General features: G+C 45.9%; 1 protein-coding gene across 1 annotated transcript in view; it reads right to left on the bottom strand.

The window, feature by feature from the left end:
- Positions 1-311: 311 nt before the first annotated feature.
- LOC144137723 (uncharacterized) overlaps positions 312-12,814 on the bottom strand; it is a 28,259-nt gene continuing 15,756 nt past the window's right edge. The window contains exons 3-4 of the mRNA XM_077669662.1: positions 5,087-5,247; positions 312-1,582 (exon numbers count right to left, since the gene is read on the bottom strand). Coding sequence (XP_077525788.1) covers positions 1,295-1,582; positions 5,087-5,247 — 449 coding nt within the window. The 3' untranslated portion in view covers positions 312-1,294. The remainder of the gene's footprint in view (positions 1,583-5,086; positions 5,248-12,814) is intronic.

The following is a 12,814-nucleotide window of genomic DNA, read 5'->3' as shown; positions in this document are numbered from 1 at the left end:
GGCTGGTTGAAAGGGCCCGCCTGGTAGCGACCGCCCAGGGACTTCTGGACTGAGAAGATCCTATCGCCATGGATCGATAATTGCGATACAAATAAAGCTTATTCCCCCTCCAGAAAAGGGCTAACCCTTCCCGGATTTTTTTTGATATTTTACATGGGATGTTTGTTAGTGCTAAGTGCTCATAAGTAAAGGGGAAATATCCTAGAGGAGATATACGGGTCAAACATTCAAAAGACCTCAGCCCTCCTCAAAAATTTGTCACATATTCGTGGGATAAACACAACGGCAGGCAAGACGACGCAATAGCAAAGTGCTTTATTGCCGTGTTGCGTCGGTCCGCAGCCGGCTGAACCCCTAAAAAAATAAACTTGTGTGCTGCCCAGCCTACTCAAGACAGCACTCCAAAGTTATTTATTGGCTTATAAATGAGGTGTGAACAAACAAGTCAAGACCGTAGTGCCTACCAAAGGCCTTATGTCACTTAAAACAGGTAAACAAAGGAAATAGTCCTAACTATTCGTGGCGTCAACATTGTGGTTCTTTAATGCGCTCGTAGGCTTTGCGTTCCTCTATTTGAGCAGTCCGCATATTCAGGAGGAATTTGCACGGCTAGGACAAGGCACGAAATGAAGACACGACTAATCAGTAACTGAAAGAAACTTTGTTTTGAACACAAAACACTCAATGGTTTTTATGGCCTTCCGAGGCTAATGTGATCGTGGGCAAGGTGTAAGTGCGTTTTTAGTGTTTAATATTAATAAAAAGAACGTCCTAGAAGAATACAGGCCTTTATTACGTACAGTAATTCTTAGTTATAACAAAATCGCTTTATTCAACCTGTTTCATGGCTCCCACTTCAGTGTAAAGAGAACACATTTTTTACGAATTATCATTTATAAAGAACTAAAGTTCTTGTTACCATAATTTTATTATATAGCATAAGCTTCTGTTATTTCGTTGTTCACTCTTGTTGCACGGCGCAAAATAAAACTTCAAAGCGAGCAGCCGAAACCAAGCTTTACCGGTGTGCCCAGATTGCAAGGCTCCATACATGTCTGTGGAGCAGCCGAGGAGCGTTAAAGCTCCAACCGAATTGACGATCAGACCAGCTGTCACCACGTGGGTTGGTGAAGGCCGCTTATAGACTTACCGGCACACCACTAAATTAGCTACAATTTAGAAAAAGAAACAACATCGCACACTGTAGAGTTTCAAAACCTCAAAACAAACGTGTATTCCTGGTTGAAGCAAAAGTTCACACTTTGAATGTTGAAATATGGTTGCCATCGATGATTCATGCAGATGATGGCGCTCCTATATTTCCTGTTTCGGCATTGGGGTGAATGGACGAGACAGCAGAGTGATACGAGGGTGGTTCATCTTCGGGTGCAGCCGCCATTGGGCGCGGCCTTCCGGGAACGGCTTTGGGAGATACGACCACGTGGAGGGAGGGCAGATCGTAGGGCGGCGGAAGATCTGTGGACTGAGGCGTCGAAGCTGGACAAGCTCCCGTGGGAGATGCTTTGCCCTGGCGAGGCATGGGTGGTTGGAAGGAGCTGTAGGAAGCTGTTTGGGCCTCAATCTGTTTGGAAAGGGAAAAAAAAAGAACGAGAAACGTATATCCAAAGTCAGAGGGAAGAGGGACGCTGTAAGCGCGAATAGCGTCTGTCTTTTCTTTTTTTACGACGAGAGTTGGCATAAAAACTTCAGAATGCTTTACGAACAGTATTACTTCAGTGAAACATATTGTTGGGCAAGTTCGTGCGCAGAATAAACACAACGACACGGAAGAAACAGGACGGGACAACCGCTTGCGCCATCCTGTTTCTTCTACGTCGTTGTGTTCATCGCGCTTTCATTTTAAAGCAAAGGTTTCTTTACCTCTACCAGCCAACGGTTTCGTGGCGTGCGCCACAAGAAACTCCCAAACAGGCTAAATAAGACTACTGGCACCACTAGGAATCGAACCCGGGCCTGAAGAGAGGCTGAGCGAGAGCCCGTCGTCTTAGCGACTGAGCTACGCCAGCGCGTGGAGACGGGGGAGACACACGGTGTAGACAGAGAATAGAGGAGGGAAAAATTTGTCAAGCCCTAAAGGAATTTTGAAGCCCCCTCAGGGGGACCCATTTCAAGTGGATAAGTGGCATTGTTTAGGGTTCGAAGTGGGCGTGGCGAGAGTCAATCTGAGCACTGGGCTTATTTCCCCTCAAATGCTTTCGTAGGATGGTGGTATAGGCTTAAATAGACGCATAGTCTACGGGCGATGACCAAATAGACGGCGCCCCTATTAGGTTATCGTTTCCTGTTCGTTTAGCCCCCAACTCGTCTTCAAGGACATCAAGTGCGACCAGGTGCATTGCCATAGGGCTTTCATCACTGAGTTACTCGGAAATTCCGACTTTATTTTCTATTTTTGCTTCGAATAGCAGAAAATAAGCCGGAAAATTCCGGGATCACGGGTCTAAAGAAGAAAACTCTTAAGCTTTGCACCATAGGAAAAATTCCGTAAAGGACGGTCACAAAAGCGAATGCTCTCGTAACAAGGGCAGTTATAAACGCTGGAGAGCTTAAATCGTATAGAAAAAAATAATTGTAAGCGAGAAAACGATTCTAGTGATTTTCAATAGAAACACACTAGACGACTGAACTGAACAACTAAACACGGCACTAACATCCGGACTTTCCTTATTTTGATGATAAATTAACAATTGACATGTCACAAATTAAACGAACGTGTTGTACTTAAACAAAGCACATTCACAAAATAGACGATTGTTCGTAAAACCCTAATGATATCATCTATTAATATTTGAACAGAAGGCCGTTTTTGTCTTTCATTTGCGTATCCTTATCACACTTCCGCAACCGGACGAGTGCGCATGGACTGCTAGCTTCCTAAATACTCGCTACAGATACGGAAACTAAATTTCCATGCACAGAGAAAGTACCCATAAATTTTAGACAGGCTGGCTGATGTGCTTGAAAAGAATCGCAGCCAGTTTTTTGGCCTATAAGATTCCTTTAAACGAGATACTCACCGTCACAAATGAAGCTTCAACTGCTTTCTTTTTTTGTGCGATATCAACGATAGTTTCGAAGTAACACCGACTTAGAGCTTAAACACTTTTTGGATGCAAGAGGTCAACCCGAAGTAAACTACAGGACGTTATCAAAAAAGCTGCGGTCCAGTGGAACTCGCCACATACGCAAAAACTGGCGCAAGCAAAACCATAATTTGGGAACAGAATGGTGGAGATTTGATCCAAACACATAATTGAGTCAAATTCAAGCAATGTCTTAACGTGGTGCGATAGTTTTCGTGCAAAATATGTGAGTATTTCAGGGCAATTATCAGAAATGTTTTGCTTAGCCTCGTCGCGCTGGGCGGAGCCGTTTTCATTCCGCACGGCAAAGCAGAACGATTACCACAACGAAGCGTTTACACAGAATATCAAGGCGACACTTTTGCTGTTATAATGTTGCTTTCACTTGGTTAACCTTTGATTTGGCTGTAATTGTTATGCTATCTCTCCAAAGACTCCCTTTTGCTACGGTTGTGGTCCCGCTTCAGGCATTTCCCGAGCCGAACGGCTCGTCGGCCGATATCCGCGGGGTGGTCAGACACCGTTAACCACCGACGGCTCAAATCCAACCGTACAACGCTAGGAGAACCCGTTCCTGCTATCATTCATGGCAAAGCTCGCATGCACGCGGCGAGTCACATGGCCAGGAGCTTGCCAGCTGCGGAGAGCGCATGCGCCAAGCCGGCAGCGGCGCCGGAAGCGGCGAACGCGCCCTCTGCGTAGCTCGCCCTAGCCAGTCACGTGATCCGCAGCTGCGGTCAAATGAAGGTCAAATCCATCGCGACGGTGAAACCGCTCGACGCGGTTCGTGAAGGTTTGGTTAAAAAAAAAAAAACAGAACAAGCAGTCAGTGCGCTAACAACACCTGAATGGACGCGGTACAGTAGGAAGAAATTCAGGATATCGCCGTTTAACACAATAACAAAACTAGAGCATTTCATCGGCGTTATATCGGGGTTATAGGTTCTGTGAATAATTGGAGCGATTAACCTCCACATCAGGTTTATACTTGCCTGTACTTCTACAAATCGATTTTAACCTACACCCTCTAGACTGGGTGTTGGTGCAACTGAACGATTAACGTTTCAGTCCAAGGTCTGTGGCAACAAGGTCCCAGTGTTTCCTGTTTTTACAGAGGACGGCCGGAATAGTGTGAGCGGTGCTTTCCGCACAACTTTATAACTACTCACAACCTCACAATTGTCTTCCGCGTCTTTTTGAGGTTTTCAACTTTGAGCTGAGGCAGCTGAGAAACAAAACTATAAGTATCCATTCAACACATGCGTAACCGTATTTCTTAACAATACACAAAGGTTTTTCGGCTAATGCAGAATGTTTGTAATCATAAAGACGCTATAAACAGCTCAGATCTCGCTAGTTATTTATAGGTTTAGTTTTAAGGTAAAATGTAGTACAGTTTTAAGATTGGAAAGCATTGATATTTTTTTTCTTATTTGTATTCCTATTTCTAAAGAAGATTTACACTAAGCTGCCCGGACATGGAAAATAGTTATATTATGGGCCAAATAAAAAAGCGTATCAAAATAAGTACGCGTGTTCGAATAACGCTAGTTTTGAATCAGGTATAATGCCGGAATTCTAAATAAATGGCCGCTTATACGAAGTCAAATACGGAATATTTCTTTGGCTATAATATTGAATATTTTTAAAATACCAACGCTTTTAAAATGGTAGGTGATATCTAGCTGCATTGAATTGTATCGAGAAATAAACTGTCAATAACGTGAGTACCCGTTTCCGCATTCGGCTATGCGTGACACTGATTGATTTTATAATACATGATTGCTAAATATTAGCGAATATTTGAAAAAAAACGAAATATTTGACTATATCTGATGTCAAAAATTGCATACCCATGCAAATAAGATTCGGAAATTTTCAATATTCGAACATCCCGGCGAATGAACACTTCATAGTTTACAGAAGATGATTGCCGCACAATGCGGCACCACGGGGGCGGTGAGTGGTGGAAGGGAATGTACCTGCCCGTCGTAGCCGCGGCCATTGTCGCACCGGCAGCAGCACCAGATGCAGGTAAACATGGCGACGGCAATGATCAGGCTGATTGCAATGAAGACGGCACCGACCACGGCTCTGCTCACGGCAGACGCACGGGCTCGGAAAGCCTTTCCTGTCAGGAACCCTGCGTGTCACGAGACGGCAGAACAAAATGAAAGGCTCCAACGCGAATAAAAAAACTGCTCACACAACTACAGATAGTACAGTAGTGGTGGAACCAAAGGCTTCACAACGCCGCAACAGTTTTTTTCAATTCCTTTTCGGAAAACCCAGATGAAGGCTGGAGTGACGAAAGCTGTGTTATAGAAGATTGTGTTGGCCTCCCTACAGCCGGCTTCAAGCCAAAAGTGGCTCGTTCCTACATCCGTCCCTGCGTACAGCCAGGCTCATAAACCAGAATTCCTAGTACAGAACCATTCGGTTTTGGTGCGGACTAAGTGCGCGTCGGCTTGGGAGGAAAAACAAACAGGTATTCAGTTAACATGTCCATGTAAACAGGTGTGCAGCTAAGAAGGTCCACGCTCGTTTGGTAGGAATGCGTGGTGCTTCAAATGCTGCCAGTGTTGAATCCAGATTTTTGTCTCCGGCAACACATCCCGGCCTTCCCATCGTCACCGCGATCATTACTATGAACTCCTCATGGCTAACTACAAATAGGGCTCGCTAGCATGTGGAGCGAAACCGAAAGGAGGGTCAATCTGAATAAGCGGCGTACGTGGTCCGTGGGTGGACAGCAAGGTAGATTGACAAATCCCCATCGCCTGTTTTCAAGAAGGAATCTCAAGAAGTCCCTCTCTCTCCCTCTCTCCAAATGAGGGCGATGGAAGTTCTTCTGCTTCTTAAAAGGGTCATGAAGACAAAACACAGCTTTGTTTCTTCCAAAACAATCAGACTTGGATAACTCCCCCAGCTCCATTCCAGTTACGAACAACGTTTTTTTGACAAACAAAATGTGCGCGATATATAAAAAAATCCCTCGCCATCTCCACTAACGTGAAACCTGGGGAGGGGCGAAGCATGCAGTGTATAAGTGTATTATTGGCGCCCTGGCGTTTTCGCCAACGTAGATGAAACGATTGGGCGGTTCAGGTATACAGCTTTGCTGTAAAAGTGTGGTGTCTTTGAAGCAGGAAGCGTTCTAGCGGAAGGCGTAGACGAGTGTCCCGGTGTTTTTTGTTTTTTTTTAGTACGCGTTACGAAGCGTCCCAGCGCGAGGCGTAAACGAGTGGCTCGGTGGTTTAGTACCAAGACTACACGAGACGACGGTTACGGCGACGACTTGAGACGCCAACAGCCCGAGTTCCGAAGGGGCTTTGCCTTTAAAACTTTCAAACTTCGCGCAACAGTGACAGAATATGAGACGAGCGACGCAATAGAGCCCATCACTAAGGATACAGTCATCAGTGTGTTAGCGGTACATTGGTGTTCAAGTGATGTGACCAAGCGAAACTACAAGACTTGCTACAATCGCCCCGTCATGTTTCTTGGCGGTTACTTCTGCCGCCAATCGCACAAACAAGATTCTGCGACACCTTAGAGACGTCGTTGGAAATTGGCCAGGGATATGTTTTCCTTAATACACTTTTAAACGTTGAATAACGAAGTTGACAAACGTTCGCAATTTTTCGTTCATGCACGTTTCGAGTTAAGGCTCGCGTGAATGAAGCAGAAACGAAACCAGAATGCTAGGCAGCAGGGAAGGTGAACTCGCCTTTCAAAGATTTATTTCATATATAGTGGAAAACGGAGTGCAACATTCCACCTCATATACTCCTGTCCCCACTCCCCTAACCCAACCCCCTTCCCCACCCCGGTGCAGTGGGTGATTGAGGTGACCAGCCCGGACCCGGCTGGCCAGAAGAGGGCCGTGGTTTCTCGGGCCATTGAGTCGGTCCGGTCAAGAGGCGACCGGGACTAGGGACGCTTCACCACCACCCTTTTCCCATTTCCCATTTTCTCCAATAAACATTTACTACTACTACTACCTGCTGCTTTCGCACGAGCTTAGGCACTACACGGTGCTCCGAAGAAGCAAGATAAACTTGCCCTGTACTCACAAACGTAACTTAAAGGAGCCGTGAAGACAAAACACAAGTTGGGTTTATTAGAAAGACTGCTTAGTCCCGATAACAATGATACCAATATCATCGCAATCTTTGTGCAAATAACGGAGATATTAAAGAAAACGTGCGAAGCAGTCGCGACCCCCTAGCCAATTTCCCGCAACTTTTCTATGACGTCACGGAACCTTGTTTGTGCGATTGGCGGCCGCCTAACTGACCTGTCGCGACGACACATGACTGGACGTCTGTAATGGGGCCTCTAGTTCCATTTGACCAGATCACGTGAATGCTAACGTGCAGTTAACGCACTGAAAATTATGTTTTATTGTTGGCCCGTATGACGTCATTCTTGCTCATAACACGTCACTCTGGCGCCGAATTTGACAGTTTTTGAAAACGTCTTGGTTTTTTTCGTTAAAAAACATCTTTTGTGGCTGTAAGGGAACTGAGTGAGATACTGAATCCTAGTTCTTTCAAATTACACGAAGTTGTATTTTCTCTTCATGGCTCCTTCAAGCATCACTTTTGCCTTTTGACATTTTACGTCACCTCAACGCGTTTCAAGAACCATACTACTGCTGGAATAGCCCCTCTTCGCGAACTTGATTCTCTTTAACGCTCTCAAAATTGTTGGGAGGGTGCTGGCTGCGATACTGCACCTCATTTGCTTCACCGTGACAAGTTTTGTTTTTAGACTCTTCTGCACGTTTTTATAGCTGCTTGCTCCTCAAAGTTTGCTAGTATTCGCACTTCTACCGCCGAGTTTTCACTAAAAGTGCAAAAAAAAAATTACTTTTTAGCTGAGTGAGTTTGTCACATCAAGGTTCACCGCCGGAACGCTTTCGCTACATAGTGGTCGCAAACACATGGGCTTCAACGGCGGTGGCAACGAAGAATTGAGAAACTTCGTTGAATCCAGGAATTCGTTACATCCAGGTTTACCGCTATGTTCAAACTTTTTTAACGACGATGATTTTTTTTTTTAAATTTAAACCCGAAAGTTCTGGTAGGTCTGTCTGTCTATCTGTCACTCGATTCAGCCACCCGGCCAACCGATAAAAAAAGTCTTGAACGAAAATTTATATAGGCAAAAATTTTTGGAACCTATAAATCTGGATACACACTTCACACTTGTACCATTGTTTATTGATTTAAAATACCTTAGAGACCATTTTACAGGGAATTGAGTAAGGGGCGTATAAAGGTGAGGTGGTACAGATCATACAGAATTAATTCACCCGTTACAAAACATAGCAGAACAACTGATGGCGACGAGGTTTGTGATATAAGTTGAAGTCGGAAGAAGATAACAAGAAAAAAAAAAAGAAAAGTCGATTGCGTAGTGCACACACGAAAGCTACGCCCAAGAATGACAAAGTGAACCCAATACAATTAGGCTAGTAGATGAAGAAGACAGCAACCAAAGAAGCCGACTATAGGACGCGACGCGCGCCAATGAGTTGCCATAGTTTGCAATACGCACGAAAGAAAATCACAAGGAAAAAACGCAGAACCAATCCGCAGAATCTATGTTCAGCGAAAAGGAACCGTTAGGCATATTTGATGCAAATCATGAACACGCTGGTGGTATTTGCAGAGTTTTTTTTATTAAAAATACCGTATTTATCGCATAATGATTGCACCCCTGAAGTTTGTCGTCAAAATTAGATTTTTTTTTTATTTTGCCGCGCAAAGAACGCACCCTGAACTTGCCGCAGCAGACGGTGTGCCAAGTCAACGCCGCCTGTATTAACATTGCCTGACGCGTCGCACGCTTTTCAATGGGAAGGGTAGGGACGCTTAGTTCAGGCACTGATCCGCTATGTGGCGCGTGCCGGCGGACATCTCGCCTTACGTCACTGCTCGCGAGTCGCGAACGCTGCACCCACTTCTACGACGTGTGTCTGTCAGCTTGCCTGTTGGGCTTCAAGGGCTGTTGCGCTTACATCTTAGCCGCGACAAGGCGCTAGTTCTGTGGCGCACTGGGGAATCTCGTTCAACTTGTCGCTCGCTTCATACTTGCTGCATTTTCCCAAAGATACAGACGGAGGCGGACTAAAAGAGTGTAAGAACATACTGATTGTCGGGTAGACATATAGCTAACAAAAAAAGGATATTTTCGGATGGGGCAGCCATCATTTTACTGATATTTTTCTTTCTGGAGTATTTAGAGAAGAAAAAATTACGGGCACGTTTTTTGTTCAGGCGCTCACTTCTGCGATTACTTTCCAATAATATCACGTGCTTGTAAACTTCAGAAAATATAGGAAACAAAAGGATAAGCAGCTGGGATCACGCCACGCAGTCCGGGCGCTTCTACAGCAGAGTCCTCAATTTTAGAAGTGCGTACCGATGCGGAGTGCGAACAGCGGGGTCAAAAGAGTACCTAAATGCGGAGGGGATAGAGGTGGGATACCCCACTCAGAAAATTTCCGGTCCTGTGATCCGAGTAGATAAGCGCGCAAAGCCGGCATCAGCCTGCGGCAGCGCAAGGAATTTCGCTTCGTGACAGAGGAAGTTTTATCAGTGACAGACCAAGACAGACAGGCATGGTGAAAAACAAGAAGGCGTAGGAGCGCCGCCTCGGGAACGCCAAACAAACTTTCCACTATTTTGCATAAATTCCGAGAAGCGGCGCTGGCCGGCGGACACGAAAGCACGCTGGAAGGCTACGGAGCGGGGAAGGGTAGGAGAGAGCAACAGGAGAGTGGCTGTTTGGCCATTTTGCGCCCACGCGTTAGGCAATGTTTATACAGGCGGCGTTGGCCAAGTCTAGCTGATGATGATCGTGCTTACCTCTGTTTCCTTCCCTTTGAAAGCAGACATGGCTACGTTATTGCCGCAGACGTGCCGATATTAGCGATATCGGCAAGCGTGCGTTCAATATTGATGAGGAAGGCACTCTCACAAAATGCACACAATGTACTCACAAGACAAAGAAATAAAGAAAAACTCACTCAGCTTGCTGCGTCCGACCGCATGTCGGTTTTGATGTCCCGCAATGTGACAGCGGCAGCCACTTATAGGTCGCCCTGTTTCGCCTCGCGGCAAACTCGTTCCACCGCGTACCGTAATTAATGAAAACACTGCATTTTGCGTCACTTTGCAAAGCGGCTGGTGGCGGTGGGCGGAAGTTTATTGTGTCTTTATTTATTTTTACTGTACTCATAAGGCCTACCGTAAAAATGTTGACCCGAAACTTGCTCGCCTTTTCTGTGCTCAAACGTTTCTCGCGAAAAATTTACCCAGCGTAATGAACGCAGCCCTAGATTTGCATCAAATGTTTTGGAAAGAAAGTGTGATCATTATGCGAGTGAATACGGTACATGGTCGCTTCATTTTTGTGATAGCAAATAAAACACACGGGTTGTTTTGACCCTAAAATACGAAAAGCGCTCACGCCGGACTCACGAACTCATGGCAGCTTTCCAAAAGGTTCAAGAGAGGTTGCAGTATACGGAGCACGATCGTGGAACGCGATAAAATTAAACTGACTTGAGCCAAAATCCACTGTGTTTATCATGAGAGGAGCGATACAGTAGGGGAGGAGCGCGAGAGGTGGTGGAGAAAGCGAAGAGAGGCGTTTACTTGGTAGGGCCAACAGAGGACTATCGTCTTTCGACGACATCAACAACAAAGTGAGGAGATATGCGGCCAATTTTGCAATAAAATTATTGTAACAGTTATCGAGAAACAGCAGTATTTTTAATGCACCAAACGAATTTTTCTTGATAGCTCCTTTAATTTAGTTGAGGCGTATGGAGAAACAGCGTGCACGCGTCTGCCTGTGCATGTGTAGACAAATCACTATTCGTCGCATTGCTGATACGCTCTTGCCAAACCTCTCGAAAGAGTTTTGAGGTGAAAACATTATAACTGTATGGTTCATGGTACGCGTGAGGTACAAAAAGTGACTTCCCTCCGTCTAACGACGGCGGTGGTGGAAAGCAAAGCTTTCTAGGAAGATTCCTTCGTTCAAAGCTACGTTTAAAAAAAACGAAAACCTAAAGCAGAATTAACTTGTGATAGAGTATATTTGAGGCAGAGTACGCTTTACAAGTGGAAGTTTGCTTTCATGCAGTGAGTTTTGAGGTGGACTACAGAGGTCATCAGTGAACACAGAAAGCTTCGCTTTAAGTTCCGACCGCGTCAGAATGGCGCATCAGATAAAACTCGGCTCCATAAAGCGAGGGACACAGGTTAGATTCCGACCACAGGAATCGTTTTTTTTTTTTTCTTTCCCTTCACCCAAGATCATTTTCATAGTGCGAAAAGGCGGATTTCCTGCAGCGGGTTTAGAGGTGGACTACAGACGCCATCAGGGAGACATAGGAAGCTCCGTTTTAAAAATCACTGCAAGGTGCACATAATCGCACAAGAAATCGCAGCACTAGCCGTGGATCGCGTGCCGGAGAAGGGTCGGAGGAGAGCTCTCAGAAAAGGCGGTGCAGCGCGCGCCGGAAACGGGAACAGCAGCACCAAAGAAGGTGAGGGCGCTGCCTCACGCGGAATTCAAGCACCGGCGGTGAACAGGTGGTTTTAGGCGGTTGTGTACGAGTGGAAGGAGCTTCGCAGCTTCATCCAAGGGACTAATGAACTGGTGACCGACACCGTCACAAAATTCAACAGAAAGTTCAACAGCAAATCAACAGATGATCCGACCACACTTTCCCATTCACATTTTAACAGCGATTGTGGTTGGGCCGGCGAACGTGCGCAGGAAAACCTCGCGGAGCGATGACGTCATCATGCGCGTGGCAACAGCGCACGACTGCAGCTTTGCCTCGCCGTGCTCGGGCGGGACTCGTGTCGCCATCTCCCGGAGGAGCGATACAACTGGTACAAACGCGTCTTTTGTTGCGACGACTGGTGCAGTTTTGGCGGTGCAAAGAGAAGAATTGATGCCAAAAAGACAGAAGCCAAAGGGCTGAGAAGCGCTAGCGTGATTCAACTTATTAATTAGCGTCCCACACGCCAGACCGCACAAGTAAAACGGCCACCACCGAACGAATTAAAAAAAATTGAGCAAACGCCTGCGCCCTTGAACGACTCTCTTAACCGAGTCTCCAAGCATGACCACGCATAAACTTAGCCGAACCATGGAAAAGCTATGTGGGACGCCCCGCTTCACTGTTTGCGCAGTCATAGCGCCACTAGTGCGAAGCTGCCCCAATTTTTTAGGAAGCGCTGATTTCCCTAATTTTTCCCCTAACCCGATAATTTTTGTTAAGCTGCTGTTGTGAATGTTTCGGAAAACCTAATTAAGAAATGAATGATGACGCAAAATAATGTCAGATTGTAGAAGACAGAAAGAAGATAATTTGGTGTAGGACTGATGCGGACAGAGAATTCGGAGGTGGCGGAATTGGCTGACGGTAGACCGTAATTCTGGCGCTGCTGTTGATAGGATAATGGGTATGACAGTTATGATGATGATTGAACCGCTGGCACTGCGGCTGATAGTAATATAGCTGATGAGAATGAGACAGAAGGGACAACAATTAAAGGCTGGCACCGACCAAGCATGTTCACAAAATTCAAAAAAAGAAACGGCTCCCGTACGGCACGCACCCATGCGGGAGCCGATACGCCTTTTTTGGATTTTTTGAACCTTCTTGGTCGGTGCCA

Source organism: Haemaphysalis longicornis, unplaced genomic scaffold (assembly GCF_048455015.1).
Source record: "Haemaphysalis longicornis isolate Haplotype H1 unplaced genomic scaffold, Haemaphysalis longicornis Haplotype H1 scaffold_489, whole genome shotgun sequence".
NCBI lineage: Eukaryota > Metazoa > Arthropoda > Arachnida > Ixodida > Ixodidae > Haemaphysalis > Haemaphysalis longicornis.
This window is presented reverse-complemented; position numbering and strand designations above follow the sequence as displayed.